The sequence below is a fragment of the Phocoena sinus genome, chromosome 2 (genome assembly GCF_008692025.1).
Source record: "Phocoena sinus isolate mPhoSin1 chromosome 2, mPhoSin1.pri, whole genome shotgun sequence".
Classification (NCBI taxonomy): Eukaryota; Metazoa; Chordata; class Mammalia; order Artiodactyla; family Phocoenidae; genus Phocoena; species Phocoena sinus.
Window position 1 is genome coordinate 34,972,096 of NC_045764.1, and position 22,093 is coordinate 34,994,188.

Consider the following 22,093-nt stretch of genomic DNA (forward strand, 5'->3'; position numbering starts at 1 on the left):
TCATAGGATTATATTAATTGATACAGAAAAAGCATTTGAAAAAATTTGACACCAATTCATAGTAATAACTCAGAAAAAAGGAGTGCAGGGGAACTTCCTTACCTTGACAAAGAACATTTAGAAACAACTTAGAACTAACATTATACCTCTTGGTGAAAGACTGAAAGATGGGGAACAAGGCAAGTATGTCTACTTTCCCCATTAATTCAAACAGTGCTGGAAGTTCTTGCCAGTGCAATAAGGCAAGAAAAGAAAGGAAAATGGCACAGGACAGGAAGAAATAAAAGGCCTTATTTGCAGATGACATGACTACCTTGTACAAAATCCCAAGGCATCTACAAAAAACTCTTAGAACTAATGAATAGGTTTAGCAAGGTGACAGTATACAAGATCGACACACAAAAATCAAGTAATTATATTTCAATACAGTAGAAATGAAGATGTGAACACCAAAATAAAAAATACCATTATAATTTCTAGAAAAAAAGAAAAATTAGGTGCAAGCCTAACATAATATGTACAGGACTTAAATGCTGAAAACCACAAAATGCTGATTAAAGAAATCAAAGAAAATCTGCACAAATGGAGAAACATACAGCCTCCATGGATTAGATGATTCAACATAGTAAAGGCATCAATTCTCCTTAAATTAATATACAAGTGTACCATGCATTTTGCACCAAAATCCTAGCAAAATTTTTTTTGCAGATATAGGCAAAGATTATTATAAAATGTATATGGAAAGGCACAGACCCTTGAACAGCTAAAACCATTTTGAAAAAGAAGAATGTGATGGAAATAATCCACCCAATTTCAAAACTTATTATACACTTAGAGTAATCAGGGCTATGTGGTATTGGTGGAAAGACAGACACAGAGATCAATGAAACAGAATATAATACTCAGAAATAGACCCACATAAATATGTCTAACTGATTCGGACAAAGGTACAAAAACATTCAACAGAGCAGGTATAGGCTTTTCAATAAATGGTGTCAAAGTAACTGGGACACCCACAGCCCCCAAAATGAACCTCGACCCAAGTTTCACATCTTATACAAAAACTTAACTCAAAATGAACCACAGATTTAAATGTAAGAAGGAAAACTATAAAATTTCCAGAAAAAACATGAGAGAAAATATTCAGGATATAGGGCTAGGCAGACTTCTTAATGCCAAAAGTATAATTCATAAAAGGAAAAATCAATAAACTGGACTTCTACTCAAATTAAAAACTTTGCTCTGTGAAAGACACTTATTAAGGTGAAAAGCGAAACTCTAGACTGGAAGAAAATATTTATAAAACACGTATGAGACAAAGGACTAATATCCAGAATATATAAAAAATTCTCAAAGCTCAAAAGTAAAACATAAATAAATAAAAATCAGAAAATGGGCAAAGGACTATACAACGAAGCAGGTAGTCAAAATGAAAAGGCAACCTATTGAATAACAGAAAGTATTTGCAAATTATATATCTGATAAGGGGTTAATATCCAAAATATATGAAATACTCATACAAGTCAATAGCAAAAAACCCAAACAATTGAACTGAAAAAAAGGACAGAAGACGTGAACAGACATTTTTCCAAAGAAGACCTACAGATAGCCAACAGGTATATGAAAAGATGCTCAACATCACTAAATATTGATCATCACTATCATGAAAATGTAAGTCAAATGACAATGAGCTATCACCTTACACCTGTTAGAATGGCTATTACCAAAAAAGGTAAGAAATAAGTATTGGTGAGGGTGTGGACAAAAGGAAACCCTTTGTGCACTGTTAGTAGGAAGGCAAATTGGTACAACCACTATGGAAAATATTATGGAGGTTCCTCAAAAAATTAAAGATACAACTACCATTTGATGCAGCAAGTCCACTTCTGGGTATTTACGCAAAAAACCCCCCAAACTCTTGAAAAGATATATGCACAACACCTTCATTGCAGCATTATTTACAACAGCCAAGGTATGCAAACAACCTAAGTGTCCACTGATACATGAATGGATAAAGATGATGCAGTATATATACACAAAACGGAATACTATTCAACCATAAAAAAGAACGCAAACTTGCCATTTCCAACAACATGGAGGGACTTCGAGGGCATTAGGCTAAATGAGATATGTCAGACAGAGAAAGTCAAGGACAAATACTGCATGATCTCACTTACATGTACGATCTTTAAAAAACAAAACCAAGTAAACAAGCAGCTTACAGATACAGAGAACAGATTGGTGGTTGCAAGAGGCAGGGAGTAGAGGGTTGGCAAAGTGGGTGAAGGGGGTCAAAAGGTACAAATTTCCAGTTATAAAATAAATCAGTCATGGGATGTAATGCATAGCATGGTATAGTTAATAACACTATATTGTATAATTGAAATTTCTTAAGAGTCAATCTTAAAAATCCTCATCACACACACACACAAATTTTGTAACTATGTATAATGATAGAAACTAACTAGATTTACTGTAGTGATCATTTCACAATATACAAATATTGATCATAATGTTGTACACTTGAAACCAATATAATATGTCAATTATACATGAACAAAAACAAAATGGGCAAAGGACATAAAAAGACATTTCAGGGCTTCCCTGGTTGCGCAGTGGTTGAGAGTCCGCCTGCCGACGCAGGGGACGCGGGTTTGTGCCCCGGTCTGGGAGGATCCCACGTACCACGGAGCGGCTGGGCCCGTGAGCCATGGCCGCTGGGCCTGCGCGTCCGGAGCCTGTGCTCCGCGACAGGAGGGGGCCACAGCAGTGAGAGGCCCTCATACCAAAAAAAAAAAAAAAGACATTTCACGCAAGAGGATACACAGATGGCAAATCAGCTCATGAAAAGATGTTCAGTATCACAAGCTGTTAGGAAAATGCGAATTAAAGCCATAATAACATATCAGTACACACCTATCAGAATGGCTAAAAAAAGACAAAAGAAAAAAAAATAGGAACAATACCAAGTGAGGGTGAAGATGTGGAGAAACTGGATCACCATACATTGCTGGTGGGAATATACAATGGTACCCCAGTTTGACAGTTTCTTTAAAAACTAAACACACAACTACCCTATGACTCAGCAAATGCACTTCTAGGCATTCATCCCAGAGAAATGAAAACTTATGTTCACATGAAAACCTACAGATGAATGCTTACAGCAGCTTTACTCATAGTAGCCCCAAACTAAAAAAAACCCAGATGTCCTTCAATGGGTAAATACTCAAACAAACTGTGGTACAAACACACATGGAATAGTACTAAGCAATAAAAAGGAACCAACCAGTGATGCACGCAACAACTTAAGATATGTCTCTAGAGAATTATTCTGAAACTCAAATCCAGAAAAGGTTACATATTTTTCAATTACATTTCTATAACATTCTTGAAATGACAAATTATAGAAATAGAGAAGAGTTAGTCATTAAGGAGGGGTTGGAACTGGGAGGGAAGTGGGTGTGGCTATATTAGCGGAACATGAAGGCTCTTCATGGTGATCGATTATATCAATGTTAATATCCTGGCTGTGATATTACACTACAGTTCTGCAAGATGTTACCTTTGGAGGGACACAAGGTAAAGGAACAAGAGAACTCTCTGTATTCTTTCCTATGACTGTATGTGAATCTACAATATCTCAAAATAAAAAGTTTAATTAAAAAATCAATTGGATAGGGGCTTCCCTGGTGGCGCAGTGGTTGAGAGTCCGCCTGCCGATACAGGGGACGCGGGTTCGTGCCCCTGTCTGGGAAGATCCCACGTGCCGCGGAGCGGCTGGGCCCGTAAGCCATGGCCGCTGAGCCTGCGCGTCCGGAGCCTGTGCTCCACAACAGGAGAGGCCACAACAGTGAGAGGCCCACGTACCGCCAAAAAAAAAAAAACAACAACAAAAAACAATTGCATATAAAATCCACAAAGAGATTTAATTACATTGAAACACTTACCCAAAGCCCCACCCATCTATTGCACTTGTAAATACCACATTTCCCTGGTCTGGAGAGAAGTAAAGGTGAGAATCATCCGTGTCCTCCAAGCCAGTGCTCCAGTCATACACTTGCTCTCCTTGCTCAGAATCTGGATTCACTTGGGATTCAGTCTCTCTCTCTGCTCTTTCTTCTAGCACTTTAGAAGTAAAAAGAGTTCCTGTGAGTGCATTAATCTAGGAGAGATGGTAAAATGGCAGAATGTCATTCAGATGCTTTGCACGCCCACGACAGGAGACACACTGTCTAAGCCTTGCTAAGCCTAGAATCGTCAGTCACAGTTTGAGCTCATATTAAGCACACATGGATGGCAATGACGTTTATAGCAATCATTAACTTATATGCCATCAACCCATGCTTTCCACACCCAGCAAAGCTAAATTGGAAGGCTTTTGAAAGGTCATTTTTGTGCACAAGAGTTGAAAGCAGACACTAATCTGTCGTATCTTCAACTTGTTTTCCAGGACCAGGGCCAGGTGTCACTAGAACTCGTGGTTTCCAACCCCCACAATCTTCGTTTATAACCTTAGTCAACTCCCTCACCATTTCTCACAGCAGATGTTTGAACTGTTTGCCCCTCTCTTCATGCCCTCTTCCTGACCTCTAACCCCCAACTATTTTCACTCTCAAGTAGGTAATCTTATTTCCTACCTCCAAGAGAAAATGGAACCTATTATTCAGAAATCCTGCAAGCTCGCAATAATTCAACCTATAGGTCCATCTATATCTACAATTACCCCTGGCCCTTCTCCTTCCGCTGCGCGGTGGGAGTATTTCATCTGAACCCATCCCTGACTATCTCTTCAGGGAACTAGATCCACTGATCCATTCTTTTTCACTGCTCTACCTTTATCACTTCCTTTCTTTAGCAAATAAATATTTTCAAGTTGGTCACATCAATGGTACTCCACCGTCTTGAAGAAGACATTTCAAACCTCCATGCATGGCATACAAGATTCACCATAATCTAAACCCTACACTCCTTTCTACTCCCGCCTCTTATCACTACTTAACAGGATCTAATTCTTCAGCTATAACAAATAATTTGCAGTTCTTTTAATGAAACATTGTACTATGCTTTTTTTCCTTTATAACTTTGTATATCTCATTCCTTCTCTCTTGAAGAACTTTACTACCATAAGTCTCTACCTGGCAAACGCTACCTCTCTTCCATCTCAAGGCCTCTTTTGCGAGACTTTTCCTAACTCTCCCTTTCCTCTTGACCCAATCTGGGTGAAGCAGCCCTCATTTATGCTCTCAAATCACATCCAGGGGTTATCTCATTGTTCTCCAAATATCTCTTTTAATTGTCTGTCTCCCCTACCACACTGCGAGAGCTTTGAAAATAGGGACTCTGACCTGTCTTTATAGTCATAATCCTTAGCACAAAGTGAACATCCAAGAACTCATTTATTCAACATATAGCTATGTTAATGTTTGCTGAATAAACGAATGAATGCTTTGGTAAAATTTCATCTAAAGATAAGTAATAAAAAAAAACAAAGAGTCTCCTAATATTGCTTCATTGTGAAACCAAACTACAGGATTTTAAACAAGAGAACATTGAAACCTATTGTCTAAGCTTTATATTCAAGGATGCTTCCAGGAGATGGAGGGGGCTCCTAAGATGACACCTGTTCTATTGCCTCTCTGCTGGTATGATGACTCTGACACATGTCGATCTAAGTAAGTGAATTTTCTGTAGCAATGCCTCATACTCAACTCAGAAACTTCCTTACAACTCTTCTTTGAGCCACAATTTTTCAAATACCGAAGTAAAGGATAAAATACCTGTTCTAAAATATTCTTGAGGTGAGAATAGGCCTCCTGTGGGGTGAATTTCAGTTCCACTATCAAGCGATCTATCTTATTAATCACTAAAACTGGACGGATGTTTTCGAGCCAGGCTTGTCGCAGAACTGCCTGTGTCTGATTAAAAAAGAAAGGAAAATGTAAAGCTTATGACTTGAAATAAGTAAAGCACATTAGAAAATTCTGATTAATAAGCAGCTCATTTCCATACTCCTTGATCACAACTCAGACCATGCCAGTCAGACACAGGTGTTTACCAGACATTCACAAAGTATATAACACAGAAGCATAGAACTACAGACAAGAAACTGTCCTTGCCTTTATGGGACTGTCAATTTATTTAAGAAGGATAAATAAAATTATGTAAAAGACAGTGAACAGTTTCATGGAATTATACACACACACACACACACACACACACACACACAACACACAATTTACCGAATTTTATTCAGTAAATAATCAGAAAACAAACACTCATGTTGCCAACACACAGGTCGAGCAACAGAACATTCCCCCAGAAGTCCCCTGTGTACACCTTCCCGAGCATAAACAACCTCTCAGCATTAACCACTATTCTGCTAAAGTCAGGTCTGTTCATTTTACTCGTCTTGTCAGGACACCTAAGACACTACAAAGACTAAGGCTGTGCTTCTCCAGTTGGGGGACCCGGGCCCTTACAGGCAATCAGACGGGAAGTTACAGAATAATTACAGCATATCTTCTTGGAATTATCAAACTTTCTCCATTTCTACAAGAAAACCTCATTTCATTGTGCTTTTGCTTTATTGTGCTTCACAGATGTTGCATTTTTTACAAACTGAAGGTTTGTACCCTGCGTCAAGCAAGTTTATTAGCACCATTTTTCCAACAGCATTTGCTCACTTCATGTCACTATGTCACATTTTGGGAATTCTCACAATATTTTACATTTTTCATTATTCATCTATTTGTTGTGGTGACCTGTGATCAGTGAACTTTGATGTTACCATTACAACTCAGTGAAGGCTCAGAAATGGTTAGCATTTTTTAGCAATAGAGTATTTTTTTAATTAAAGTACATACATTTGTTTTTTAGACATAATGCTATTGCATACTTAAGAGACTTCAGTATACTGTAAACATAACTTTTATATGCACTGGGAAACCAAAAAAAATTCATGTGACTCGCTTTACTGCGATATTCATTTTACTGCACTGGCTCAGAACCAAACCTGCAATATCTCAGAGGTATGCCTGCAATTTAAACCGTTCCTTATTCTTTTTAAAAAACATTAAAACAAATAAGGGCATTTAAGAACTAGGACACAAAGGTGACAACATTTTTAAAGATAACACATAAGGTTTCCAAGAAAAATTATTTTAAAAACTGAATTTAGAAAGCCACTCTGAGTTTCACGTCGACCGGAGTTACATGTTCACTCTGGCCTTAGGGGTGAACTTTTTGAACTTTGGTGGGAAAGAGAAGAAAGTCTCGGTTAAGGATCTGGAAGAGTAAGAGGGGGGAGGAGGAAGGCAGAGAGACAGCGTGTGTAGGGGCGGAGGGGGACAGACTGACAAACCAACAGAAGAGACTCAGTATCTTGCTATCAATTACCTCTCACAGTTCAGAAACTTTTCCACTGGAGTGAAACCTCCAGATCCTCCTAAACACCTCTCCCATTTTTGCTGAGTCCCTCTCCAAGAGGACATGACAGACACATCAAGGCACCTTGAAGTCATTCTCTCTACTATCCCTTCAAAACTTGGGGGATTTAACTCCATCACAGACCAGAACACTACCAAATGTGAAATGTAAAACCAGCTTTTTGATGGTCAGTGAAATGTCTCAAGTGTCACAGAGTCATCGGCAGTCAGTTCCTCTTCTCTCCTCCCACCTTCTTTAACCAGTTAAATATTTCCATGTTACAATCCACTACCTGTGGACAGACCCCTTCCACAGCATCCACTACAATGATGCACCCGTCACAAATGCGAATAGCCGTCGATACTTCTGAGGAGAAATCCACATGTCCTGGAGAGTCTATCAGATTAATCAGGTACTCCTCCTCACCTGAAATGGAAGACACACATTTTCAGTTGTGCAGGTATACAGTACTCTTCCTCAGGCAACCCAGAGTAAGAGAGCTTCTAAGAAATGACTGAATAAAGCTAAAGAAGACAAAAGCTAAAATGGTAGTTCAATCAACAGCCACCATTCCATTTTACGAATTCCCAACAATGGAACTATCGATTCCAAATAGCATTGGTATAAAAGGTTAAAGGATTTTATTATTCTAATAATCTAATAACCACTTATCAAGAGCTACTGTGAGCCAGGCACTGTGCTAAACACTTGTGCTAATCACACATGATTCCGCCCTTAAAATATCCATACAACATAAACATTCCTCTACTCACTGTGCAGATGAGGAAATTGGGACTACAAGAAATTAATGGAAAAGACACAAAGCAGGTGGCCAACAACTTCCCTACAACTTCTCAAAGAGCAGTGTGTGGATATGCGCAGCAAGACTTAACAGTCAATTCTAAGTCACAAATTTAAAGAGCACCTACTGTGTGCCAAGCAGTGTGCTATGTGCTTTCACATTTGATATACTGTATTCTTTAATCCTCACAACAAAGTTGTAAGCTCAGAGCATGACTCATGCCTATGTGTCCTGTTTTAGCACTGAAGGTCTCACATCCCATCAAACGCCAACGTCAGTCCCACGTCCCACTAAGCCCTAAGTCAGTCCCAGGAAAACCAGAACCACTGGCCACCCTAGGTTACAGAGACATCATATTATCAATAAAATATAATTAAGTAAACCAGCCAGAAAACCTGTAGTTCATTAGAATTCTACACTCATTCCCCATTCACTGCTAAATTTGATAGAATTCTCTTTTAATGGCATAATAATTACTTAAATGATCAAACACCTGAATATACCTATACTTTACTTTTGCTCCTCCTCTTAACTCAGTGTTTTTCAACTTTTGTGTGCTCCAGAACTACGACAGGGCTGAATGGTATAACTTATGGGGCCATTTAAAGGAATTCCCCAAGTGTGAGGTTAACAACTTGATGGTCTGATTAGTGCCCTGTGTGACACTGATAATGATAAAACAACAGCCAGAGCTCACATTTGTGAAGTGCCTATCTGGGCACTATCTGGCACAGTTCTAAACGTTTTATAGACATTATCTAATGTTTACTTACAACAACCCTTGCAGTAGTTACTACCATTAGGCCAAGTTTACAGAGCAGGAAACTAGGGCACGGAAAAGTAAAATATCTTTCTGAGGAATATCCAGCTAGAATCCAACTCTAAGGTAAATTGCCTAAGGTCAAAAAATGGTAGAGTGAAAGTTCAAACCCATCTGCCTCCAAAGTCATACTTTTACCCACTATCCTCAAGATGGCATATATTTAATCTCACATGCCAAGATTCCACTAGTAGTGAATTTCTGAACAGTAGGTTAAGGATTCCAAAATGCAATGGGCTCAGTGGGAAAGACTGCCATCAATCAGCAAGACTGCCTTCTTCAATACCACTCCTTCCCCTGCTTCCTCTTTTCATGCAAATGGCTTTGTAAGGAATTTTGGCTCTGATGCACCCACCAGGGAAGACTCCAACCAGAGAGGACTGTGGACATCTCTAAACAAAGTCAAAGAACCAGTGCCCTAGAACAACGGCCCCGTGTGCCTCCTTAATCGAGTCTTTTACTGTCAGGTCTCACAGCACCAGTCTCACAGCTACCCTGCAGGATAAGCACCAGGGTCCCAACAAAATAAACCAGAGAAAAGTGAGCAGAGCTACAAAGGCTCAGAGTTCTATCCACTCCCATCACATAAAACCAAAGTTATGAGATTCCTGAAATAATTCAGCATTTTTGCAGCCCAACCCTTCATTTCATAAACATGCTAAAGCCCCCAAAAGGGAAGAGATTTACCCAAGGTCACAAAAGCAGTTGCAAGACAGAAACACACCCGGGTCTATCTACCACTTAGTCACTTCCTATGAAGGTCACAGATGCCTCTACACTTTGCAGCTGAGGAAACAACACTTGTTTGTTCATTTGGCTAAGAACCAGAATAAGAAACCCTAGAGTGAAAAAAGACTGATGTTCACTTCCTGGAACCAATATAAGGGTTCTAAACCGCTGCAACCTACTCGGAACTTCTCTATGTTCACATCACCCTGGAGAGAAAGTTAGAGATCAAGGACCAACTATCTTTCATTCAATTTCACATGGCTAATATGTGCCATTACCATAAGGCATGGGGCCTAATGTCAGAGCAATACGGTAACAGCAGTGCACCTTTGACTAACACTCAGAGTGACCCAGAGAGAGAGAGAGAGACACACACACACACACACACACACACACACACACACTTGAGATGAGAGACCTGAGCATGCTTAAAAGCTGACAGTTAGGCACCAGGACAAAGGAGATAAGTACAGAGCACAAGTCTTTCACAGTGACAGGAGGCAAGCAAAGATACTAGTAATGTTACATTTTGAGGGGCAGTGGCAAACAGAGAGTTCTCCCATTTTCTGTGAAATGGAACATAAAAATGCCTGCTGAGATTGTGGGAGAGGGACCAAGAGGTAGACTGGAAGAGACTAGAAGGTTTAAGAGAGCTGTTGGAGAGAGTGAGCAAGGCCTGACAGACAACATAGTGGAAGTCTGCCAGCAGCCCAACGACCAGCCGAGAACCCAGCCCAAGTATAAGGAGAAAAAAATGTAGAGAGTTAGCTCTATCAAGGGTTACAGTTTTACTGGGAGGACAGAAGGCGAAGAAAGCAACCTGAGGACCTTGGCAAGACTGTCAGCAAAAAGACAAATCTGGGTTGTATGAGGCGGGAAGTAAATGACGGACAGTGATGAGGCTCAAGAGACTGAAGGGCTTTCTGAAATCCAAGAACGGGGACCTCGCTACACAGGCAAGAGAGCTGGGAAGAGTAAAGATGGTGGAGAAGGGAGTATTTGAATTTCAAATGTCAAAGATGAATAGTTCTGGATGATGCTAAAATCCAGCAAGTAGTCACGCCAGAGGGAGGGTGAAGTGGAGATCTACACGTCACTACTGATGAAGCCATGCCGTTGGAGAGGTCATTTTCAGAAACGGTAAAAGCTACCTTGGTGGATTTGGGCAAAAAGGAAAACAATGAGCCAGGTGCAAAGTCATTAATGAACAGGGACTGAGGACTGTAACCAGGAGGTGACAGTGGTAAGAAAGGGTCAAAAATAACTGGATGGACAGTAAGAGTCTCAAAGGAGGTAGAGTTTTAAAGCAAGGGTGGAAGAATTAAGCTTTGAACCAGAACTAGTGAACAAGGGGAACAGCAATCCCATGTCCTAACCCAGAGACAGATGGAGCATGAAAGAATGACCAGCACTCACTTGAAAGAAGGACAAGAAAAGCAGTGTCCTCAGAAAACTGCCAGCAGGAGGAGGGGGGAACAGCAACAAAAGATGTTGCGGATACAGGGGTTATTTCTTTACCTTGGGATGTTTTCAGAGAAAGTTTTGAGAAGGAAGGGAACAGTGAGAGGTTGAGGGCAGAGGAGGTATTAGAAGCACAGAGAAACATGGGGAAGAGATTGCTGAGAGGCCAGATCACAGGACTTCCATCTTGGGCGGTGACCAAAGACAACAGGGATGCAGGTAATGGTGGCCACAAGAAGATGTCTGTAAGTAGTCGCAGCAATCCCTGGTGGACAGGAGACACTTACGCTTCAGGGGGAATCAGCCGTGGCCAGGACTGACTGATTTCCAAAGACTCCTGGTGCAAACGAGGAGTCTGCAAACGTAATTACTTGGCTCCCAGGACTACTACCACATGCTAACTACTCTGTCTTCAGGGGAGTTTCTTAACCCCTGTGAACTCCATTTTGCACACATGTAAAATGAGGATAACATCCATCTCACAGGATTGCTGTGAGGATTAAACAAAATCACGCATATGAAGCACCTAGCTCAGAATCCAACTATCGTGCACCCATTTTCTTAGATCTGGCATCAACTGAATGCTTCACAAAGTAAAGCATTCATTATGTTAAGAGGAAATAATCTGATCTTTAGTCAAACAAGGGACAATGGAACCCTTCCCTCCCAGCCCTGGTCCCAAAGGAAGAGGACAGAAATCAGAACCTCGGGTTAACGTTCACATATCTGGAAGGGAAGGGAAGTGACTGATACATGTTGGCCTTGTGTGAATCTGGATGGCATGAATCAGTTTCCCCACGGCCTAATCTTAAGAGATTAAGACCAGAGAGCCACAGAGTTGAAACCAACACGTGTGTAAACTCTCCACTTGCCCACAACCACAAACCCCTATGGAGGTGTTTACAAAGAGGTGAACCTGCACATGGATCTCTTTGCAGAAAGCCCCGCCATATCCTTGGTCTCCACATCTGGAGTACATCCAAGCTACAGTGTGGCTGCCACCTGGGTAAATACCGAGTATCCCACTGAACCAGGTTGTTAGCTAGCTAGCACATATGCCTGAAGTACAAACTGAAAGCCTGTAAGTTAAAGCCCACTGCAATTTGTTCTACATAGTGTTTTACAAATTTTTAGTAAGTTGCCAGTATTTTAAAAATTGGAGGATTTTACCAAAAATCTTGATGCCAACTTTTCTTGATAAAAAAAACAAAACAGAAAAATACAGGGCATCAGTCAGCTGCAGCTGACTAGCACTAGCCCCCAGCCAGGTAGTGGGGGGTGTTTCATGGGTGGGCAGAGTCTGCTCTCTAGCTCATAACAGTCCCACCCAGACCACCTCATTCATGCAGAGCTGTTGACACCAGCACCGCGTCAAGAACTAATAATATAGTACTTAATAATCAAATTAGACTGGTGTTGGAATAAGTAGTTAACTCTTTGGGGGGAAATTTAAGTTAGACATCTACCTCACAGCTTGCATGTATACACATACACGTGTACAATTATGGTGGGATTAAATGTAAAAACTGAAAGTATAAAAGAACTGGTGGCAAACTAGAAGTAATTTGTATTTCAGTCTTGAGTTCTCATGTATATTCTACAACATACTGAATTTTCTATAATACATATAAACTTATAAATTTATTTAAAATGTTTAAAAAGACGAGTTAGAATGAAAACTTCATTTCAGAAATTCTGCAAGAGCAGTATTTGCTCACAGGTATAAAGAGTAGGTAGAAATGACAACAACAGGCCTTCTGACAACAACAGTCCAGGAATTTCTAAGTATTTCATCCATCTGAATACATTTCTCTCATCTATAGTTGCATCCTAGGCTAAAGGATTCAAAGGTATTACATCCTCTTAGGATTCTTTATAGAATGTATATTGGGATTGGGATTATTTCCTAACTCTTGAAATGACCAGATAAATGTATAGTATCCTTGTGGGAAGGGCACAAAGAGAGGTGGCTAAGAAATAGGAAACTAACAAGATTTAACAATATGGTCCCAACATTTGTTCCAAATTTTAGTCACAAATGGAAAGATGAGAGAGGCTCCATTTTCTCAAGGGAGAACTGGGGCCCAGGAAAATGCTAAGATAAGAATATCACCTTGATGTTTTTCAACACTCTATCTGTAATATGCATAGTTTTGGTAAGCTTATTTGTTTACCTTAAACTAGAAAAATACCCTATCTTTCAATCCATGTGAGGATTTGAAAAAATTTTTGAAAGCTGGTTAAATTAAGAGTCAAAACAAGAAAGCACTTCATTAACATTTAGTACAGAGATCCTCAACTAACAGGGCATTTGGGAGGGGCATGGGAAGGAGGGGAAGAAGTGGTAAACACAAAAATCACCTGTGGAGTTTCTTCAACCATCACGTTTCCCTCCTCCAGAAGGGAGACCCCCTTCAGGCTGTCCCACCTTCACAGCAGGAAATGCCCCATTCCAGAGAGTCAACGCTGAGATAAGGATGAGAATGTACCTCATCTCTCGGATGTTTTGAGAACATGTCTCAGTCAACATCCCCAACTTCCATCCCCATTTTGCAGATGTGGAAAGCAAGGCTCTAACTGTCAAGTGTGGTGACTGCCTAACCCACAGCCCCTTCTAGGCCATCACGGTCACAAAGAAACATGTTGAATACTTTATGGCTCCACTCCAATCACCACTGATCAGACTAGGAGATGACCATCCAACCACAGACTGGCAGTCCATAGGTGCAACCTCTGCCATAGCCTGGCATCAAAAGACAAGCTGAGCAACATCCTGCTCTTGAGACGTATGCTCGTAAACGTAGGAGAAAGCAGCAGTAAGCAAGAGAACTAAGGGAAAAAAACAGGAGCTGAGAGGAGGGGTCAGGGAAAAGGGAGTTCATGAAGATGGAGGCACTAAGGGTAGGCAAAAGCTATAAAACAGAGAAAAGACTTACAGGGTAAAAACAGATAAAAACAGAGAACTCAACCCAAGGATGACAGTGGAGTTCCAGAGGGAAGATCCGTTAACTTTCACTGATGGTCTCTAGAGCCATCCTGGATCCAGAATCAACATCCGCCTTCAATTTCTTTGAGATGTCACTCCAATAATGCTCCTGCTTTTGGGTTTTCATGAAGATTGTTTCCAGTATCATTTCACACATATTCTGTCAATAAGCCCTCCCACCCCATCCCAAGCTAGCTTAAGCCTCCGCTCTGTGCAATCAAGAAGGTATATCTAGGACAGTCTGAGAGCAAGTTACCCAAGGTCACACAGTTCAACAAAATGAAGATCAGACCATGCAATTCCCTGGGACCTATAGCCATTTTCCTGCAACACTGTACCACAAAGACAAAAGGGAACTGGAATGACTGAAGGTCATGATACATAAAGTAAACCTTAATAAAATGGTTTAAAAAGGGGTGAAGGAACTGGAGACAAAGTCCAGAGAGCAGCTAAAATTGACACTAAAGTAATCTTCAAATGAAAACAGACTAATGAGTGTGGAGAAAGGAAGGCTACAAATGTCTTGAACTCCATAAAAATACGGAGAGAAAAGAAATAAACTGACCACTGACCCATTCACTGGATCACAGAATGACGACGTTTAAAAGGTGAGAGGTAGATTTTAAAAAATAAGGCATCAGTTTAAATACTAAACACTGGGAATTCATGTACCTAAAAGCTTCAAAACTGGTTTAGTTCAAAAACACTATAAGACTGACCTCAAAGAGAACAGTCATGTCCCACATAGTACAACCCTTGGTGTCAGTGCCAGAGATATGAAGGATAAATTACAGGTCAGTCCATTAGGAAAATGAAATATAGCTTTATTATTTTCTTCTAGTTATAAAAATTCATTTTGTGTAAAATTTCCAAACAGTGCAAAATAAATATTTTGAAACGTGTAAGTTTCACATAATCCAGCCACTAATAACTACAGTTAAGGTTTTGGTATGTGTCCTTCCAGACATCTTTATCTATATACATAATATATTCTTATTACTAAAACACATTCAAATCTTATAAGTATTTACTCTGCAACTTGCTTTTTGTCTCCTACTTTACCTTTTCTATATAATTACATATAGGTCAAACAGTTGTTTGAACAGCTGAATAGCATTTCACAGCATGGATGTATCAGTTTACTTAACTATTTTCCATAACTATTTTCCTTAACTATGTAAGGTTGTTGGCATTCTTTTCCCTAATACAAGTTTCCCTAAACAAAAGTTTTCCCTAATACAAACTTTTGAGTGTTTGTCAATGAATATATATCTCATGTGCTTGTATGACTGTTTCTGTCAGATAAATCCCTAGAAGTGTTACTGTCAAAATGGCATCCTGGGGCTTCCCTGGTGGCGCAGTGGTTGAGAGTCCGTCTGCCAATGCAGGGGACACGGGTTCGTGCCCTGGTCTGGGAAGATCCCACATGCCGCGGAGCGGCTGGGCCCGTGAGCCATGGCTGCTGAGCCTGCGCGTCTGGAGCCTGTGCTCTGCAACGGAAGAGGCCCGCGTACCACAAAAAAACAAAATAACAAAAAACAACAACAAAAAAAATGGCATCCTGATCTGGGGATAAAAACTATAGCGATCATGGCAATGCGTACACAGTCAAGTAAATAAGACTCTAGATCTAATAGGCAGGCCATAGGACAGAAGGAGGACCTAGCAAGGAAATGGGACAGTAAGGCTGAACCAGCAAGGTCCTAAGACTCCAGACCTTCCCTCTGAAGAAATCTATACAATCACCTGGGTGGATGGGGGCAAGTGTGAGCTGCCAGTTCTTCTGCCCTCAAGCCAGTCAGAGGTCCCCGTCTGTACTCAAATCTGGACAGCCTGACTCTGATCTGACAACAGATCATCTGGAAAGGCCAGAATGAAATTTGTGGAATGTAAAGCAAAAAACCTGAGGCCTGAAACTAATTCAGGAAGAGAAAGAAGGACACAAAAGATACAAAACCATTGTTCTTTAAAACACAGATCGATTTACCTTTTGCATAATGTAGTGAAATGGCACTGGATTTCATAGTGATCCCTCGGACCTGTTCATCCTCTCTGCTGTCCATGTACCTTAACTGTAAAAATGCAACATATGCATCCGTATTTCCCAATGAATTAAAATGTAATATTAAAATGGACTGATTTGGATTTTTGTTTTAAATACTTAAACTTTTAGGCTTATTGCCATGAAGTTGTTCGTTATGTCCCATTATTACCTTCTTAATCTCTGCAACATTTTTCTTTCCTAGTACCACTTATTTCTTCCACCTTTCCTTTCTCCTGATCAATTTCTAACTTTTTATCAGTTGTAATACAAGACAATCACAAACTGTTTACATTGCTAGTGTTTTTTTAAATAGGCTTTATCTTTTTAGAGCAATTTTAAGTTTATAGAAAAATTGACTGGAAAGTAAAGAGGTTCCCAAGCATCCCCTCCCCTCCTACACACACAGTTCCCCCTATTACTTACATTTTATATTAGTGCGTAGTGTGGTACATGTTACAATTAATGAACCAACATCAATACACTATTATTAATTAACATCTATAGCTTACATTAGGATTCAACCTTTAAATGTACTATGACGTGTCCACCATCACTGTATCATATTTGTTAGCTGTATTAATCTTTTTGAAGAACAAACTGTGGCTTCATTGATCTTTTCTAATTCATTAATTTATGGCTTATTATTTCCTTTCATCTACTCACTTTAGAGTTATTGTACTTTTTCTCACTTCTCAACTGGGAATAATAAAAGCACTTTATTATTTCATTCAACCCAGTTTTTTTAGCCTTCTATAGACAGTATCTTCGGCCAGTTCCCCACCCAACGTGCCTCAAATGCCCAAGTCTTCCTTCAGTCTCTTAGGCCTACTTTTTTAATTCATTTTTGCTTCTCTACCTCCTCTTCTCTATATTACCAGTCACCTGATAAATCCTACTGACTATATCGTAAATTCACTGAAGGGAGGAACATCTCTATCTTTCTACTGCAAATAAATTATTCCAATTTCTTTCAGTTCACAGTTAAAAACAAAGGTCTCTATCATTTCATTTCCTAAAACATGATCTTCCTTCGTCATGACCCTCAAGCTTCAGAAGCCTTCCTTTGGTACTTAGGTTAGCCTTCAACGTCTTTGTAATCTGATACATTTTTTCTACCTGCACCATTTTCCTTATAAGTATAGGCAAACGTTCCACTCAAATCAAGCACAACCCACAAATTAGCCTTCATGCATTTTATCCACATTATTTCCCACCGTGAAGCATCTCTTCCACCTGTGAAATTTTCCACAATCATGGGAGGTTATCAAATGATTGGTTGCAAAAACTCATTCTTGCACTTATAAAATATTAATATAAAGTAACATAAAGCAATATAGAAATAACTTTTTCTCAATGATCTCTTTTATCTTGCTAAATGGACTGGCAGCTTCTTAGGTGCATGAACTATGCTTCATACTTTTTCGATCTTTAAGAACACAACGAAGGACTCATCACATTGTAGATTTGCTAATACTAACTGAAATGCAAGTATATATCAAATATAACATACCTTGCCTGCCAGGCGGCTGGAGATAATGCCATTGCTAGATATAAGACAGTCAGCCAGAGTAGTTTTTCCTGTTAAAGTAACAATATTAATTTAAATCGATTTCTTTTTTTTAAAGGGTGAGGTAGGTAGATTGTATCGACAAATTTAACATCTAACCATAGAACTGATTTAGCAAATATTTCCTGTTTACCTATACTAAGTGAAGCAAGATACAACAGGCATTTTAATTAGAACTTTGAACAAAATGTCATCTGGAAGGACACAGATTCCAGCACTCCACAGTGCTGTAATCTGTATTGCCAACCCTGCGGATCAACCTCACTTTAAAATCCGTCAAGCAACACTTTTTTTTAAGGACAGAAAAAGTTTTTTAATTCAGGCATAATTTACACAGAGCAAAATGCACAGACTCTTAAGTGATAAGAAAAACCACTGTGCCAATCAAATATAAAACGTCTGACAAACAACTTTTACAGTTACTCAAATCTGTCCGATAAAGAATTTGATCAAGTTTATTGTAATTATTACATCAGTCATCAGATATCCATAACTGTGTCCTGGCCTATAAACTTAAACTTTTTTGGGCGGTACATGGGCCTCTCACTTTTGTGGCCTCTCCCGCTGCAGAGCACAGGCTCCGGACGCGCACGAGCCCAGCTGCTCCACGGCATGTGGGATCTTCCCGTACTGGGGCATGAACCCGTGTCGCCTGTACCGGCAGGCGGAGTCTCAACCACTGCGCCGCCACGGAAGCCCTAAACTTAAACTCTTGATAGCTCAGCATGACAAAAGGATAGCACTTTTGGATAGCAATCATTTTTTCCTCTGGATGATATACTGGGTAAAACATCACCAAAAAACAATTGAACATTATCTTTTGCCATATTTCCCCATGTATGGCCTCAGTTGGCTTTGGCCAGTTAAACTGTCTGAAGAAAATACCCATTTGGTAAAGAAATTCATGAAATTTATCCATATCGCCTACTGTTTGCAAGCCAATGGAGAGCATCAGCTACACTGCAGTGACCAATGTTACCTAGTATCCAAACATAAACCCAGGAATCTACTCTAATAATAAAAGAAATTCTTATGATACTCAAGTACCCATTTGGACCTTTAATACTGTATTACGTGCTTGTCATGTAAATATTATGTATTAGCATATAACCCTAGAGTGTCACTTTCCTGCTTCCAATGGAGTAGAACATTGTAAGTACGGAGAGCATATATCCCCCCCAAATGCAAGTGTCAAGAAAGCAGGGACTTTGCTTTATTCACAACTGTATCCCTAGGACCAGAACAAGGCTTGGCATATAAGAAACATTCAATGAATTATCTGTTGAATGAATAAATGAATCACAGGTTTTCTAGGATAGTATTATCTTAATATACTTTTATTTTTTATTTATTTACTTGTTTTTTTTATAAATTTATTTATTTTATTTATCTTTGGCTGCGTTGTGTCTTCATTGCTGCACGCGGGCTTTCTCTGGTTGTGGTGAGCCTGCTCTTCATTGCAGTGCACGGGCTTCTCACTGCGGTGGCTTCTCTCGTTGCGGAGCACGGGCTCTAGGCGTGCGGGCTACAGTAGTTGTGGCATGCGGGCTCTAGAGCGCAGGCTCATTAGCTGTGGCGCACGGGCTTAGCTGCTCCGCGGCATGTGGGATCCTCCCAGAACAGGGCCCGAACCCACGTCCCCTGCATTGGCAGGCAGACTCCCAACCATTGCACCACCAGGGAAGCCCTTAATATACTTTTAAATGGTAAATTTTAAAGTAATTTGCTGTACACACACATGCCACTGACTTGCCACATGATTTAATTCACAAAGCAAAAAAAATACTTTTGTCAAACATCATGTCCTCAAAACGTGAGCAGCATAATGATAGAAACTCATGGGGTAGGGTTAGCCACCGGATTTGTATACAAAACTCATTCTCAGTTGCCTTCACCTACAAAGTGATCCATCACCTCTTCCTTTAGTTCCCGTAACTACTTCACTTCAACTATTTTACCAATGGCAATAGCCACCTAACCTCTTTTCTGCCCTTCAATCCATCCGAAACACTCTCACCAGACCATTCTTACTAAAGTACTATTTGATTACAACATCCCTGCTTTATTCTGTTCTCCCAATGTGTCCCTATTACCTAATAATAAATGCCAATGATCATCTTCATGATAAAGCACGTACCTGCCAAGGGCTTCTCCTTATCATCATTTAATCCTCACAATGCTATAAGGTAGGTTTGGTTTTTATTCCAGTACACAGAGGCTGTATACTGAAGCTCAAAAAGGCAATGTAACTTGAAATGGAGTTTTGAACTCAGGTTGTCTAACTCCAGAGCTGGAGCACTTAACCCATATCCTTGTGCCTAGCTGGCATGAAGGGCTCTTTAAGATACAGCCCAGCCTACCTCTTCACTTTTCTCTCTTACTCCCTCACCTTCAGGATGGTATATAGGTTTTATTTCACACTCCCAATCCTATCACTTTGCTGTGGCTACGTGAACTAAGAAGGAGTGTGAAACCAAGCACGGGCTTAGCAGGAGGCAATGCTCTGGTATGAAAGCAATGTCTGTGAGAAGCTAAGCACCATGCATCCCTGTCCCCCTCTCATGTCCCGTGCTTTGGTCACATACATTTCATTCTCCCCTTGCTGACATTATTCCCACTTGAAATGTGTGCCCCCATCTGCCATCTTGAATCATCCTTCCAGGGGGTCATCTCTAACACTGTTATAAAGCCCTTTTCTTAACCCATTACTAGCTTCCCGACCCTCCAGCTCTCTCAACCCTTAGAGTCTACTTTTTGCCTGCCTCATGTTGTGCTGCCTCAACCCCCAAATCACCTCTCTATATAGCTGGGCTGGTGCCCTGTGCATAAATCCTTACCTTCTGACATAGCTAGCAAAATACCTCGAATTTAGCAGATGTTCAACAAACATCGGACGAGTTAAACAGAATCACATAACACAGGCTCTGAGGACATTATGTCAAGGCTACAGACGTGTTATATTACAAAGCCATTTCAAAATACTTGACAAATACTAAAAAACTCAACTTCTCGTTTAAAAGACAACAAAATATACTACATAGAAGAATAACAATCACTAGTTAGCTGTGTTCCTCCCACAGCAAAGTTTTAAAGGAAATAAGACTTGCAACTTAGCAAGCATCACTCTCAACTGCCCACAGCATCACTCCACTGACACGTGCGGAGACACACCCCCTTAATTACTGAAAATAAGCCATTTAGAAAGGATTCTTACCATGGTCAACATGAGCCAAAACACAGATATTCCTGATGTTAGCCGTGTTTTTCTGGAGTTGAATCATCTTATCCAAACTGTTCAGCACCATGGTCACTTATTTCCTGTGACTAATAGTTAAACATGTATTACAAATGGCTGAAGATCGGGGCGTTAAAAGATAAAAGTTTCTACTGCTGGGAGCTGACAAGACTTCTCGAGTCCCTTAAAGTAATAACCCAACGGATGCTTACTGAAGGGACAGACCCACCCAGGCCCAAGTCCAATTTGAGCACTTCAACAAATACTGTACCACGACTGTACTTGCGGAGTTTACTCATCCTTCCGGATCGACCCTTTGCGATGAATCACAAAGCTCGTGGGGTTTGGGTGCACAATGACACCTGGAACTCTGCCCCGTACTGTGTACTCGGGCATTATTTCTCCAGGTCAGTGATTACATACTGGAAGGGTCTTATGCAGGAGGGAGAGAAGATGCCGACATCTCTCTCTCTTCCCCTGCTCGATCTTTTCCCAAGCCTCTCCTATCACTCCCACTTGCTTTCACTGGAGGTAAAACACCCAGCTTCCCGACTACATTTTGGGGTCACGTGCAGGTGCACTGAACGTCTTCCATTCTTTTCCACACTGGGGAAACCAAGAAAAAACAAACCCTCAACTCTATATTCCCTTTATCCTCACTCCCTTTTTCTTTGAGGATCCCGGGTCCGCACTGAGAAACGGCCGGGCCGGCCCGGACACTACGCTCGCACGGCAGCCGCTCTCAGCCCGGGCTCGCTCCTAGCTCCGTCCACGCCCTGCCGCCGCGGCGACCCGGGACCCCCACTGCCTAGAGTTGGCGGAAGAGGACGCCCGGACGCCTGCAGGCCCGCACTTACCGGCTGCCGCCGCCCAGCCAGCCCAGCTCGAACCACAGCGCCGACCACACCACGCGTATCACAAGCCCCCTGACCTCCGCGTCCACCTTACGCCCGCGCGCCGGGGGCGGGGCTGAGAACGCACGACCTTTGACCCGCCTGCGTCTCTGGCGCCGCCGGAAGCAGGC

General features: G+C 40.8%; 1 protein-coding gene across 1 annotated transcript in view; it reads right to left on the reverse strand.

Annotated features, from left to right (window-relative positions):
• Positions 1-22,033, reverse strand: part of EFL1 (elongation factor like GTPase 1) — a 133,781-nt gene extending 111,748 nt beyond the window's left edge. The window contains exons 1-7 of the mRNA XM_032623746.1: positions 21,927-22,033; positions 21,049-21,158; positions 17,778-17,845; positions 16,211-16,295; positions 7,718-7,851; positions 5,778-5,915; positions 3,948-4,162 (exon numbers count right to left, since the gene is read on the reverse strand). Of these exons, the coding sequence (XP_032479637.1) occupies positions 3,948-4,162; positions 5,778-5,915; positions 7,718-7,851; positions 16,211-16,295; positions 17,778-17,845; positions 21,049-21,139 (731 nt within the window). The 5' untranslated portion in view covers positions 21,140-21,158; positions 21,927-22,033. The remainder of the gene's footprint in view (positions 1-3,947; positions 4,163-5,777; positions 5,916-7,717; positions 7,852-16,210; positions 16,296-17,777; positions 17,846-21,048; positions 21,159-21,926) is intronic.
• Between the last annotated feature and the right edge of the window lie 60 nt (positions 22,034-22,093).